This window comes from Diceros bicornis, chromosome 9, assembly GCF_020826845.1.
Source record: "Diceros bicornis minor isolate mBicDic1 chromosome 9, mDicBic1.mat.cur, whole genome shotgun sequence".
NCBI lineage: Eukaryota > Metazoa > Chordata > Mammalia > Perissodactyla > Rhinocerotidae > Diceros > Diceros bicornis.
Window position 1 is genome coordinate 34,225,689 of NC_080748.1, and position 15,461 is coordinate 34,241,149.

Sequence of the window (15,461 nt, forward strand, 5' to 3'; positions counted from 1 at the left end):
TGAACCCTTCTCTCAAAGGGGAACTCATTCTATGAGACAGCCTGGCGCATTTTCAGACATCACAGTTTTTCCTGTCAATTTCACTTGCTTATCTCATTTAGAACAAATGCAAGCCCAACTCCCCATGACAGTCCCTCAAATATTTAAAGACAGTTCTTACATCCAATCTCTTCTCCTCCCACCTCTACCCCCACCTCTCACCCCTGAATTTTCTCTTTTTCAAGCTAAGAATCCTCCATTCCCTCAACTATTCCTCCTGGGGCAGCTTCTTGCCCCACTTTTCACTGAATGTGATAAAGACTGTTGCTTTTAAAGAAGAGTGCCTTGTTAGACTTAGTGGCCACTAATTGGACTGTTACCTCTCAGCTCCAAATACACCCATTGATACTCTGCTGTCTGATGCTGGGGTTGGGGCTCTGCAATACAAATGATACTGCTCCTTTGCCAGCTGCTTTCCTGCCTGTTCTGCCAGTGGGGGACACAAGGGGGAAACTGGAAGGCAGGAGGAGAAAGGACTCACTCTTCCTGCTCTGCTCACTGTTACTGCCAGCATCGCCTGGGCACTGGTTCTCACTCTGGCAGAAGCAGTTGGTCCCATTATCCAGCCTCTTCCTCTGACACTCCCAGAATCAGCTTCATTGCAGCCATCTCCCAGAGGCACTATCTGGACAGCACGCCTTCTCAGAGGTCTGAGTCCCAGCTCTGTGGGGCTCCTTTTCCGAGTTCTTAAGGATTTTCAGGACAACAGCATCTTCTCTAATGGCTTCAACCCACCTGATAAGGACTCCCAGATCTGTATTTCCTTCCCATACCTCTCTGCAACATTGTCATGTATCTTATAGACATCCCATAATCATTTTAATCCCATGATGCCGAATCTGAATTTGAACTTGGTACTTTCCTTTTCAGTTGATAGAAACCCGGGATTCTTCTCTCTTCCTTGTTTATCCACAGCCAGTCTCCAAGTGCAGGCCATTTACACCTCAGATTTCTCAGATCTGTTCCCTCCTTTTCATCTCCACTAAAACCGTCCTAAAGAAGTCCCTCATTATCTCTTGCTTAGATCTCTTCAACAACCTCTAGCTGATCTCCCTGTCCTCGGCCCTCTACAAGTCAATTCCACCCACAGAGGTCACTGATCTTTCCAGGGCTCAAATCTGATGGCATTGTTCCGCCCTTCCCTACTGAAGTGCCATCTCCTGTCTCTTGCTGTACTCCCTTTATGCTTCAGCAACACCAAGCTGTACCCACCATACTGTTTTGCTGTCTTCCCTTGCACTGTCACCTCTGCATCTCACACATATACTTTGCCTGACTAACTGCTTGAAAACTCAACTCAATGTCACCTACCCAGGGAGGTGCCCCTAACCTCCTCTACATCCTCCCTTCCTCTGTGCTCCCCACACACTTGGTGGCATATCTTTATCATTGCACATAATGCTCTGTTACAATAAGCTTTCTTCCTCACCAGACAGTCATCTCAAAGGGCTATTTATAGATCATTACCACTGGAGACAACACTTGTCACACATTTAGTTATTAACAAGTGTTTATGGGTGAACTTTAAAGACTCATTACTATAAGAATCAACCAAATTATGTTTTACTATTAAGAATTCCCCCACCAGACGGAATATTACTTAGCAGTAAAAAGAAACAAACTATTTACACATGCAACAATTGGGATGAATCTCCAGGAAATTAGGCTGAGTGAAAAACAAGTCACATACTGTATGATTCCATTAATATAACATTCTTGAAATGACAAAATTATAGAAGTGGAGATAGATTAGTGGTTGTGGAGGGTTAAGGAGGGGGTGGAGGTGTGAGGGAAGTAGGCGTGGCTATAAAAGGGCAACGTGACGGATCCTTGGGGTGAAAGAACTGTCCAGAATCTGTACTGTGTCGATGTCAATATCCTGGTTGTGATACTGTACTACAGGTTTGCAGGATGTCATCACCGGGGGGAAAAGGGTGAAGCATACTCAGGATCTCTCTTTCTTATTTCTAACAACTGTATGTAAATCTACAATTATCTCAAAATAAACAGTTTAATACAAAAAATAAGATTTCCCACCAGAAAGAACGTAGACGTCACACATTCCCCAAATGCATTCTTTTTATTTCAGAAGGACGATCTCAAGGCAGTGCCCTTTGGGAAAGGCATCTCTCATCATCATGTACATCGAGATCAACCATGACTCCCAGCAAAGTACAAAAATACACGCATCAGTGACTTCCGTACAATAAATACATAATCATGCACCCCACCATAAAAGGCACAGAAAACTGGTCACTTAGTAGTCATAAAAATTACTAGCTACATTAACAAAGCCACCCAAATTATCTGTATAAGGAACTGTAACAATATATTCCAAAGGTGAAAACACATAAAACATCTTTAAAATAGTATGCAATAAATATCTCAATCGTTGTATATATTTAAAAAATTATGCCATTGTAAACAGCATGTAAACAAAAAAAACTCATGTTTTCTTACCATTATTAAAAGTAATTAGAGCCAAAGTTATAACCTCTGCTCTGTCAGGTATGTTTCACTGGCAAGTGTGCTAAGCAGTTAAAAGTTTCACTCTTTTCTGCAGCAAACAGAGCCCACTGTGTAATAAATAGACAGACATGATCTGCATCTTTCAGATACAAGTTTCAAAACAGACTACCAAAATGTAGTGAATTCTTAACTATAAATAATATGGCAAAGGCTAAATTAAAACTATCTTTTGCCACGTAAGAGACGAAAGAAACTATACTGTTATGTTTTCAACATGATGATAAACAGGAGGCAAATAATTACTGATTCTCTTTATTGGAAGATAAAATGAATATGCTGACTATAAGGGTGATGTGTCCAGCCTTCTGAGCCTCCTTCTTCTGTGGAGCTTTCATGACGTCGAACAAAGAGTAAACTTGTATCAAACTAAGAATTTCCTTTTGCTAGAGAACGTAGAAATGGTCGATACTTTACACTGATGGGAAACAGTGACTTCCAAATATGCCTATCAAAATGTGAATATACATACAAGTAAGGTTTTTTCCATACATACTGACAATAAAGATAAAGACAGTTTTTCCCTTCTCATAAAGGAACCCTAGTGCCTAACCATCAATAAATATTCAGATAAATTAATTTCTCATAACTCAAATATTTGTGTTTTGTTTCACCTATCAGTGCAGTGTGGCACATAAATACTAGTAGTATATTTACTACATGCTTAGATAAGTATGCTACCTGTTAAATATTACTCCCTACTCCTCATTAAAAAGAACTGAGGTGGAAACATCAACCCGTAACTGCAAGAGCAGCCTTTGAAGTATACCCGAAAGCAAGACTTGACAACTTTTCCCCTCTACTGTGGGTTCACAATGCATACCTCACATATTTTGATGTATGTGTCATTAATGGGAATATATGCCTTCCTAACATGGATTTGAAATTTAATTCACGTTCTACAAATCTATCAGTCGCTTGGATCACACATAGCACCTATGGTTATGGAAATGGGGTTCTATCGGATTGATGAAAGATGTACTTGACAACTGATAGCCAAAAATTATTTGTGGCTGATCTGAAAATACAAAAACTGTGGACACAAAAATGGGATTATTTCTTTATGATACAGAATTTGACTAGTTTTTTGGGCGGAAGGGAGACCACTTCTCTGAAATAACCTGAGAAATACTTGGTTTAAAAAAATGTTCTCCCAATTTTTTAAACAGACTGTAGAAAAATAATTATGGGAACAAACTTGAACTCTACTAGACAAGAGTTACATCTTACTTTATTTGTATCCCCAGCATCGAATCAAGTGCCAAGTATAGAGCAGGTAGAAAAATATCTATCAATTGAGTGAAGGAAGAGTGCATTTAATTACATGCATTTTTGACTACTATTTAATTTTAGAAATTATTAAGCTTTAAAGAGCTTTTTGTGTTAATCTTTATCATAATTTGGAGACATGGTAGAAAGGCTTTATAGAATCACACACACAAAAAGACTCTGTTTTTAGTCTTTTATGTTCTAGAAGGGGTGATGACAGTAGCAAACAAGCCTTCTTACATTTACATCATAAAACATGCAATCATCATGAACTATAAATGACTTGAAATCACACAAATTCAGTCTGTATCTCTGGCTGAATATTATTTTTAAGAAATTTTCGCCTTCACTATTGTTTTTTACTCTTTCTCAAGTCTCACTATTTTGTGTAGGTAATCAGCATATGTGTTTATGTAGATTGTATACACTGAAGGTCTGCAAAAGAGAAAGATAATCTTTAGGGCATATTTGTGAATTACAAATAAAAATTTGGCAGTTATGTGAAAATAAGCCTCATTTTAGAAACAAGAATTCAGATTTGGTAAATATTTCCGATAAGCAGCTAACAAACGATTATCCTTCACAAACCAACTGCTGTTTATCTTCTCTTGGTTTGCTATGAGTGCACGCATGCCCACCCGCTCTGTGGACTCTCAGGGAAGTCGAAGATTTTATTTGTGAAAGTATAAAAATATAGAGAAGTTGGGGCCGGCCCGGTGGCGCAAGCGGTTAAGTGCGCGCGCTCCGCTGCGGCGGCCCGGGGTTCGCTGGTTCGGATCCCGGGCGCGCACCGACGCACTGCTTGGTAAGCCATGCTGTGGCGGCGTCCCATATAAAGTGGAGGAAGATAGGCACCGATGTTAGCCCAGGGCCGTCTTCCTCAGCAAAAAAAAAGAGGAGGATTGGCGGATGTTAGCTCAGGGCTGATCTCCTCACACAAAAAAAAAAAAAATATAGAGAAGTTTGGGTTTTATATTTCCTTCCTTCATTCAAAAACATTTATTAAAGTCCTATTATGTGCTAGCTGAGACTACAAAGATAGAAAAATTCAGTAGGGGGAGGCAGGCATATAAATATATATATATATATATGTATATATATAAATGTGAAGTTATTTTGACAGGAAAAGTTTCAAGATACTATGAAGCATGGATGAAATACTTAACTTTGCCTGGGGGAGTCAGATAGAGTTTCACAGAAAGTTAAATTTGCACTGGGTCTTGAATGAGTTGACCTATGGCATATGATTATGCCAAGGCACTGAATTGTGAGTAGTTCCAAACTGCTGGATTACAAAAGGTCTCTAGAGGAAATGGTGAATGAAGATGCTAAAAAAGGTGGGAGGAGGCAAGGTCATAGAGATGCTCATTTATCATGCTAAGGAGTTAGGTTGCTATGCTGTAAAGAAAGGAGAGCCTACTGAAGAATTTTTAGCGAACGGATGACAAAGTAAATTTGTGTTTTAGAAAGACCCTCTGTCAATGATGTGGAAGATGGACCAGAGGTGGAAGAGAATGAAGGTAGGAAAACTAGTTGCTGAAAAACTATGGCAAAAGCACAGGAGAGAAAAATGGTGAAGGTCTGTACTGATAAAGGCCTGAATCAAGGCAAGGGAATTAATCGCTTTACTTCAACTAATTAGAAATAGAACTTAAAATGCCAGTTCAATTTTTGAGATGGACAAAAAATTAGATACGTATGCAACTGCATAAATACTGAAAAGACTTTGATGTATAAAATGCTTTTGCTTACACAATCCAAACCAAGATTAGGATTAAGCATTCGTTTTGTTCCATATTTTAGTTTATGAGTTTCTTGGGAGAAGGACATAATCACATAATGTTGCTATGAAAATTGTGTCATTTCTCAAAAGCTTTCTGAAAGCTTTTCAAGTAAAAGGAGGAGAGGAAACAAAAGAACTGCTCAAGTTGGCAATTCCCCTATCCTCACCATTATGTATATTAAAAAACTGCTGCACAATTGAAATCTGTAAACAGGGCAAGTTCTAATTAAAGTTATAATTAATTTTAATCACACTAAGGTCATCTGTATATCAGGCCATGATGCGAAGCAAATTTCCAGAAAAATAATTTCTTCCAGTGACTGTACCAAGTCATTCTGGAATAATCATTTAGTCATCTGCCATCATGAAAACTAAGTTCTGTCATTAAGACAAAATACAATGCAAATGAATTCTCATTCAGTCTTTCCCCTTGTCTTATGCACCTTACATCCTCTTACAATTCCAACGTTTTTAGGGGAGGGGGATGCAACAGGAGCTCCAGGTTATCATATTATGCTATAATAAATACCAGATTTAGCACAGAAATCTTAAAGGATCAGATATTGACTGAATCCAAATGTCAGGTAAAATAAAGTCAATATTCTTTTACCCTCATCTATATTTCATGATTTTAACTAGGTTATTCTAATTTATTTCCCTTAATTGTACTCAGATTTCCATTATGGTAATAAATAAGACAATCTCTAGTTTACTCTCTTTACAGGAAATTTGAAGGAACTTTGTATGAGGGAGTACCATTCCACAGCCAGGGAGTGTAGCCAGTTGATCCATGCTTTGGATCAAATAGCAAGGAAACCATTCAGAATTCACTTAGTGTAGAGAGTAATTGATGTCACAGGGTAAAACAAGGTAAGAGAGTCACATATTCCGTTTTTTTAACCACTGATTTAAAGAGACATTTTCCTCTTTGGGGAGTTAATCTAAGAAAAGATGTGAAGGTCTTAATGGAAAAAAAAATTCACTGCTATACAATGATTGATTGGGGTGACTGTAGAAAAAATAAAATTACTCTAAAATTCTGAAGATTTTAGAAGCAAGTTTTTAGTCTACCCTAAAATGAAAAATGTGGACCTGTAGTACACAGATGAAAATATCCATAACATACTCTAGTACAGACAGTACTAATGTAACTTCACTCTCATTTCTAAAATGAACATCAAGGGATATTAATTTGGACTTTTAATTTTCAGGCTATAGTCTGGGAAGCCTTTCTTTATATCTAAAATTACAGTGGGAAAGAAGTGGGAAATTCAGGTATGATTCACACTTACATAGTTCCTTTGTAAAAGAAAAATTACCAAGTAGTTATGATTGATAATAACGTGTCATTTCTAATTGGGGAACCTCTAATTGAGTCACCAAAACATATAGCTTGTAGAAAGGACACAGTGAGCCAGTGCCAAAGTCAGTTATGGAACCCAATAAACCTAAACCATATTCCCATCTCCAGAATCATAAAACTCAGGTATTTATAATATTGTAAATTTTAATAATTTTTGTCGTTTCAAATAAAGGAAAATTGCTAACAAATTTCAAGGCTTAGCAAGTTAATGAAAATCTCTTTAGTCTGCATGGTATGGTCTTATCTACATTTGCCAGAGTTCTTCTACAGGAACTAGCTAAGCCCTTCTTATTAGCTCTCTCTATATCAATCACTTAGTTGAGAAAGAACAGACATTTGCTTCATGTAATAAACACAAATGGTTAGGTCATCCAGCTACCTGCTTAACCGACTTCTAAATTTCAACAGTAGAATGGACTCCCTAAATTGACTGGTTATTTTGATAAGATACAGATACAGTCTCAGACCTCACCAGTGCGACATTTTGTTTTTGTGGTATTGTGCCCACCATACATCTCACACATGTTTTGCATTTCTATAGTATAAGGTGAAAGATATCTATGTGCAAAATATTCATTTCCAAATCTTTCCCAAGTTACCAACTCAAGCTCCTTTTCCCTTTAATTTCCATATAACATTTCTCATATATTTTTTCCTGCCTTCAATAATTGCTTGTGCAACAGTAAAATTAACATAAAACTATGTCTGTAAAAATTACAGTAAATTAATTTTTAATCTCCAACTATAGTTCGTAAATAGTTCACAACTCATCTACTGCTTACACTGTAAAACAATAAAACAGCTGAATTTAGCGCTTGTTAAAGTGATTTCTTTGGTATACAACATGGCCTCACATTAAGTCAGAACAGTTTTTTTCTTCCTCAGAAACACGTTATTTTATTCTGTGTGGTGTGTTGTGCCATTATGTTTTAAATTTTTAGTTTTTTAAACAGTTGAACAGCGAATATTTTTAAGCAGAAATAACTCAAAACTCAATTAAAACCCCATAGACTTAACTGACAGAAACAAACAGACAAACCATTATCCATCACTGTTACTATGAGTGAAGCAGCCCAGAGTCAAATGGAAACGTGTTCACAATACACACCCTGGGATCTAGAGCTGGCCCCTGGAGGTATGTGGTATTTTTGGGGTTCACGATTCTTAATGTTCATTTGAACATCATATTGGCGGTATAATCACTGAGATATCTTTTACAACAAAAATTGAAAATTTACCACAGAAAAGAAGTTCTGACTTAAAGATAAAATACATATTGGCAAAATATAGCACAATGATTCCCTTGACTACATTAAATTCTTAATATTGGTGAATTCATTTTGGCTTTATGCCATTTTCCATATTTATTTTAAACACGAAAATTATTTTTTAACAAAGTCTTCATTAGTTTTTAGTTTCTATGATGGTAAAGAATACCATTTTTTACAAGGAAAAAAACTGGGCATCTGTTTGACAGAAATGAGTACTTCAAGTACATAAGTAAATCATTAACAGAGCTATTACACTCTAAGCAACAGCAGTAAAAAGGAAAGAGCTAGAAGATGCATTTTGTATAAAGATTAAATTTCACAACATAATAAATAAATGCACTGATTTATACAACTTGTGAAAACCTTCTACTGATGATTACAAGTAATACTGTCTATTATTGATTTTCCTGATATCAGCACTGCCTCACATAGAAATTTAAAGGTAAAATTCTTGCCCCCAAAGCCACAAAATACACAAAGCTGGTTTGTTATTAAATATTCTGTCCGCCAAAATTCCTGCAAACTAAAATACATCTTGGCAGTTTGACTAACCAGTATGATAATTGTTTTGGTATAAAAAGATAAGAAAAAGTTTAATATGAAAATTAACAAACCCAGTAAAAGGAGAAACTTGTTGTATAAATAGACATTTTAACATAAAGGTGAGACTTTTATCTCACTTAAGAGGAAGAAAAAAATTCGATACAACTTACTTGAAGATTTGAAAATAATTATCGTATCTTCCCAGCTCTAGATAAATATATTACTCCAATTTATTAGTCATCTTCAATATACAATATATAACTCACAAAACTGGGAATGTTACAATACTAAAACCTTTCACAGCACTAGTTACCAGTTACCAGAACTGTTAAGAAATCTTTAGCTACATATCAACTTAATACTTAGAATATAGAAATAGATATGGCTAAGCTGTGGTAAACAATAGTGCAAACAGTAAGAACCACAAAATATATTCTTTTTCCTTTTTAGCTTGTATATCTAACAGCATTATCCTACTCCAATGGTATTATCAATTGAGTATGAAACTTATTTTAATGCATTTTAAAAGTAACCCTAAGTTCCTTTAGGTTTGCTTAATTTACTCTTGAAATGCAGTTCCTATGAAATACCCAGACTATTTATAAATTCCTATACAATGAATAACTTGTAGCTAAAATGAAGTATTCTATGTGGAGTTTTATAACTTTTAAGTAGTGGCTTGGTTTCTATCTTTCCAACTAAAACTTGGAAGTGCATAAAAAAATTGAGAGAATATAAATATATGTAAGTAGAATACCTTAATTACATAAAGGGAATTAATATGTTCACCTATATTAGTAATATGAGTTTTTCTTAAACACCGTTACTGAGTTTAGTGCAGTCTCAGTTACTCTGTTAAACTTTTTTTCCTGAAAATAATAGAAGGGAGTATACAAATAGGTACAGTCCAGCTGTCTTTTATCTCTCTGTTCTCCATATGATACACCTTTATAGTTTTTTCTTCTAACAGAAATATCTCTAAAAAAAACCTGGAGAAAATAATAAAGAGAAAACAATAATAAAAATAAAAAATTTATGCTTTGCGTAGTATAAAAACCAATAATCATTGCCTTTTTAAAGTTCTGGTTGTTTCTTTAGGAAGGCATCCTATTGCAAAGGCAACACATTACCCACCTAACAAAGAGACTGCTATGCAAAAGTCATTGTGGAGATGCCATAGCAGACAAACGAGTCGCAGGCCCCGTGGCACTTGGCGTGGGGCAGTGAGAGGAGAGAGAGGCGTGGCAGGCAGCCAGGCACTGTGGAAACCGTTCGGGGAGGCTATTCCATTGACCGATAGGATTTGAGAAATCTTCACTTCTCACTCTTCTCAGTTGATTTAAAGAATTCGGTGCTTTAAAACTGCCACTTGTACCATCGATCTCTAAACCCACTGTTTTATTCAACTTGCATCTGAAAAATGCAAGATGAGTCTGTTTTGGGGGAAAGTGGTAGGAGAGATCCTAGACGTCAAGCTTGAGAGATGCAATGTTTTTATAGCTTAATGAAAAGCTATATCCTTAAAGAATTCATATCTGTATAAGTGAAAGTCCATTATGTTGTCAGCTCAGTCAGAAATAATAGATAATTTACTTTAAAAATGACATATAGAGGTTTCCACTATAATTTTCTAAGTCATGGGAGTTTTTGCATGAATAGTTCCTTCCTCAATTCCTGTTAAAAACAACTTCCATGAAGACTAAAGTAGTGCCCTCTTTATTCACGAAAATTAGCTCAAGAATCTCTAGGCAGTAATGTTTTGGTAAATTATATCAGTATGTAAAAATTATTAAGTGAAGGATTATTGACAGTAAGTCATTGGGAAAGATCTTATTATAGAATTAAATAATTTGTATTTTGAGGGTCAAGAATATGATATATTATTTTTCAAGCACTATTTTAATGAATGATTAACTAACTGAAAATCAAGATAAGTTAGCATAATAAGAAAAACAGATCTTAGTCTAGCAAAACATGCTTTCTTTGAGGGCTTTAATAATACATTCACTTTACTTGTAATCATTTTGGTTCTTTTTTTTTTTTTCTTATATGCCTAATGATTCATGTAATGTGTGTGTGCTGCTGTATGTTCTCAAGCATGAACTATGTCAACAGGATAATCTACTAATAAGAGATAAAGAGAAAGTGAAAATGTACAAGTTGTAGGAGACTGACTCAGTCTTTACTTATCTCAGTACATATTCTTCTGAAATTTTCCCTGTGACTTAAGTTGTGAACAAACGAGAATGCCACACAAACAACAAACGGAGCAAATGTAGATAGATAGTGACTTAAACATGGGATGAGGGGTTGAAGAGAGGCCAGCTGTGTTGGTCAGCGAATGTCCTGTGTTCCACCTTAGCTACGAAAATATAACCACTGGGTAGGTAGGGCTCATCTAGAACCAGAATTAGGAATAAGGATTGAGAAGAAAACTCAGCTAGGGTGATGAATGAATGAGAAATCCTCATTTCTAGGATTAGCTGGAGAATGGATAGGAAACAATGGGTTGAGGAGTGAGCTATTCTGAGGACCTTTTGAAGACCTCAGATTCCTAGTATCTAGGAGGGATAAAACAAATCTAGACCAATGCTGATAACCTAGGGAATCTTGTTAAAAGGAAGATTTTGACTCAGTAGGTCTGGAGTGGACCTGAGATTCTGCATTTCTATAAGCTCCCGGGTGATATGGATGCTGCTGGTCCATGGACCACATTTTGAGTAATAATGATCTAGACCACTGCTATCCAGTAGAATTTTTGCAATGACAGAAATGTTCAACATCTGTACTGTCCACTGTGGTTACTGAGCACTTGAAATGTAGCTAGCACAACTGAGAAATTAAATTTCTAATTAAATTAATTTAAATTTAAATAGCCACATGTGGCCAGTGGCTACAATATCGGACAGCACAGATCTAGATATTCACGGGTCACCTCCTTTCAGCCAGAGCAATATATATCACAGTCCCCAAATTATCTAATCCATCAATTCATTTAGATTAACAAGTTTCCTTTTATAAAATGCAAATTGTAAAATTAGTTTCTTTATATTGTTTTCTTCCTAACACTTCACTAGATGACCCACAATGGGTGCTAAGGTGGGGAAAGATGAAAGGAATCATTTTGTAGTGTGACAGTTGATGAGGAAAGGGTAGCACACGGCAGCGAGAATTTGAGCAACCACCGCTGTACTGGGCATGTGGGAAAATAGGAAGCCAGGAAGTGGAAAAGGAACTCAGAAAGAGAGGTGGAAAGACACCGAAGGGAAAAATTGAGCACTCCAAAATTTTACTTAGGCCTGAGTGTTCCTTTCCTTCTCAAAAAGCAAGTTCTTCCTCAGGAAAATGAGAGTGAACGGAAGTGGATGTGGGCTGTGATTCCTCTTCCGAATTATCAAGCTGTGGGAGAGCCCAGTGGGGAGGGAAGGTGACAATTACAGCTGGCTATCAAGAGCAGGCTTGAGCTTCCCAGCTTAGTTTGAGTGCTCAAGGCACAGAGGCCCTACCTGCACTCCGCAGAGCTGCGATCAGATCCCATGGAGAAGCTCTTCCCTTTTCTGTAACCCCACCTGCTCTAAGAAGCTGGTTCCTCTGTGACGCTGACAGGGCCCTAAGGAGGCTCTGAGGGCACAGTCCTGGCAAACAGATGTGAATGAAGTCATTTGGGCGCTATACAGCCATGCTAGACAAAGTGTACAGGAAAAATTGCTCTCATTTAACAAGAAAAGATACCAGAATTGTCACTTTAAAGGATTTCTCTCATCCAAAAGCCACTCGCAGGAAAATTCCAGCTAACTAAGGATTCCATTAAGTGAGGTTTTACAGCATACATAAGACAACGTTACCTAAGAGTGAAAGATCAACATCAAACAAAAAAACTCAATCATTTACATCTTACTCTTAAATTTTGCACATGTAATAGCTTGAGAATCTTTTCTATTGGCAAAGGGGTATTTTGGAGGAGTGAAAATCAATGAGGATTTTTATATTAATTCATTCTCCTCTAGACTCCTCGCCTCCTTGCCCCCCGCCTTTCTTCTTTTAGTAGAGCTGACAGGGATCTGCGATCTCAGCAGAGTTCTGCGAACTGGCACCTCCTATTCTGATTTCACAGGAAAGCGCTTGGAAGAGCAGGAGACCTTGCAAGGTGGGGACTAGAAAAGGAGCTGGAAATGAAGACCTTTGATTTCATAGGTGTGGGTACCATTAAAATTATTAAGTGAGTAGCTTTTTACTCTTTTAAGCCACTTGATATAATTCCCTTTGGAAAACTTCCATTTATTCACAACTTAGGTAAACTATATAGTCAAACACACTTGGTCAGGAACCCATCAGGTTCATTTATTTTTAATATATCCAAATTTTGTGATTTTACTAGTAGTTAAATAACCAAGTTATAAATAAGAATAAAGTGTCAAATATTTAAACTCCTTCGATAGAATTAAAGTATATATCTTACAATAGTTCATTTTAAATGCTTTCCCATCGATATTTCTCTTTAAGCATTTGGCAAATAATTGTCTAGAAAATATCAATGAGAGTATATCTCAAGACTATATGTATGTAAGTGTGACTATACATATAAATGTATATGTGTGTATGTACACATATATGTGTATATGTATATATGTGTGTGTACGTGTTTCTATTGAGCACCTACCTAGAAGGCTACTTTATGAAAATTGTCACCACTGGGTCAGTACCCTGTTTATTTCTCTTATATAGAAGATTCTTCAATATTATAACTACTTTTTTTTTGGTATATAATGTTTAAAGAAAGCTTATTTAAGGATATTTTTGTGACTTTTTGATATGTATGCCTTTGGCTTTCAAATATTTGATCATTGTAATGTTGACTCCTAATGAGTTACACCGAAGTACAGTGGTTTAGAAAAAGAAAAATAATATCTACCTGATAGGATATAAGAATTAAGTAAGATAATAATAATAATGATGTAAAGCCCTTAAGAAAAATTTTAAATCTCTTCTGTTGGGAAGTTTGTGTCAGGAGTTACTTTAGCTGGTGGGTGAGTCTGGGTGACCAATCGGTACAGATATCCCGGTTGAGACCTTGGGGAACTTCCTGGAAGTCAACAGTCTACTACATTATAAATGCAAACAGAGTATTAAATAATTATTAAATTGAAATGAGCACTAGGAATAAATTGTGGGAATTTCAGTTTGGAAAGCCATACTAAGTTTTGTTAGGTAACAGAACATGTAATTTCATGAAAATATCCAGAGAATTTTCTTAATGTGCACACCTACTGTTTATGATAGGCTGACACAAAATTGGCTTGCATAAGATGTATATCATTTGTTGATTATGGCACAGACACATGTTCACAAATTCTTAGATACAGAATATTTATGCAAAATTCCACATCAAAGAATAGAAAAGTGCCTTTTGCCAACAAAAAGGTACTTAGGTAGTAATAAATTAAATTCCATTAAAACTGACAGTAAAGCTAAGTGCTATAATATTAGATGTGACATGCAAGAAAAAGAAAGATAATTCAGGCAGAAACATCGTGCATTAAGATTTGCATTCATTCATAGTATTTGAGGGGTTTGAACCATATTCTTTGACCACTGAGTGCTAGATATCTGAGGTGATACCAATCCAACATTCAAAACATAACTAAATTTACATCTTAGTCTCCTAACCAATGATTTTAAGGAAGAAGCCAATGCTTCCAATAATGAAACCTAAGAAGTTTTAGCCACATACTGTTATGCGGTTGCACAGTAAGAACATTCCATCTGACCAGGTTTAAGGAAAGTAAACATTTTGAAATTCTACCTTTTAGACCATGCCACTGTCTCAGATTCTTCCTACCTTTTTACTAATAAAAGCATATTTGAATATGTCACACTGTTTGCACAATAAGAAAATGGCTTCATGGAACGTATTTTTTTGGCACAAAAATATTTTCTAATATCTCAAATCAAAATTTTCATCCACAGCAAAATATCAAGCCATAGAGGTGCTTCAGTGGTGCCTACTTATCTAGGCAGAAAACTACAAGAACAGCCAATTGCTTCCAAGACCTTCGTATTAAGTAGCAATTACTTCCCTTCCAAGGAATAGCACCAATATTATTACACCTCAGACTGGGGAGTACTCCTTCCAAGCTCTTTAATTCCCTGGAGAATTCGCTTCATATGACCCACTTTCGGTATCCCCAGGTCCTAGAAAAAGAAAAAAAGGTAGAAAGAGACAAAGAACAAAGAAAGAAAGGAAGAGAAAGAAATTTATTGACAAGAGAAAACTGGGGATTAAATATTTAACTAGCAAGTAACATAATCAGCATTCAGTTAATTTTTTTTAGTTTACATTCTATGATTCAGGAAGTGAAAGCTAGAAAAATAAGTTTATAAAACAAAAATAGCCTGACATTGAAAAATTACCAACCAGTAAAAAATCACATTACACAAACTGTTAAGTGTAACATTCTCATAAATTACATACAATGGCAGTTCTTCAAGAGTCAAAATTACTTTCTCCTTTTTCTTCTTCTTTTTTTTTTTTTTTTAAAAACACAGGTCCTTTTGGGATTTCTGAGAAAACTGACATGTCACAGCAGGGCATCCACAATTAGTCTTAAGGCAACTATACATTTCCTTGCTAAAATATTAAACTTAAAAGTGAGGCCTAATCCTAACG

General features: G+C 36.0%; 1 protein-coding gene across 5 annotated transcripts in view; it reads right to left on the minus strand.

Moving 5' to 3' along the window:
- Positions 1-12,188: 12,188 nt before the first annotated feature.
- The window catches only part of DGKH (diacylglycerol kinase eta), a 180,377-nt gene continuing 177,104 nt past the window's right edge, over positions 12,189-15,461 (minus strand). For all 5 annotated transcript variants that reach the window (XM_058548239.1, XM_058548238.1, XM_058548236.1 and 2 more), the window contains one exon: positions 12,189-14,986. In XM_058548239.1, coding sequence (XP_058404222.1) covers positions 14,897-14,986 — 90 coding nt within the window. In that variant the 3' untranslated portion in view covers positions 12,189-14,896. The remainder of the gene's footprint in view (positions 14,987-15,461) is intronic.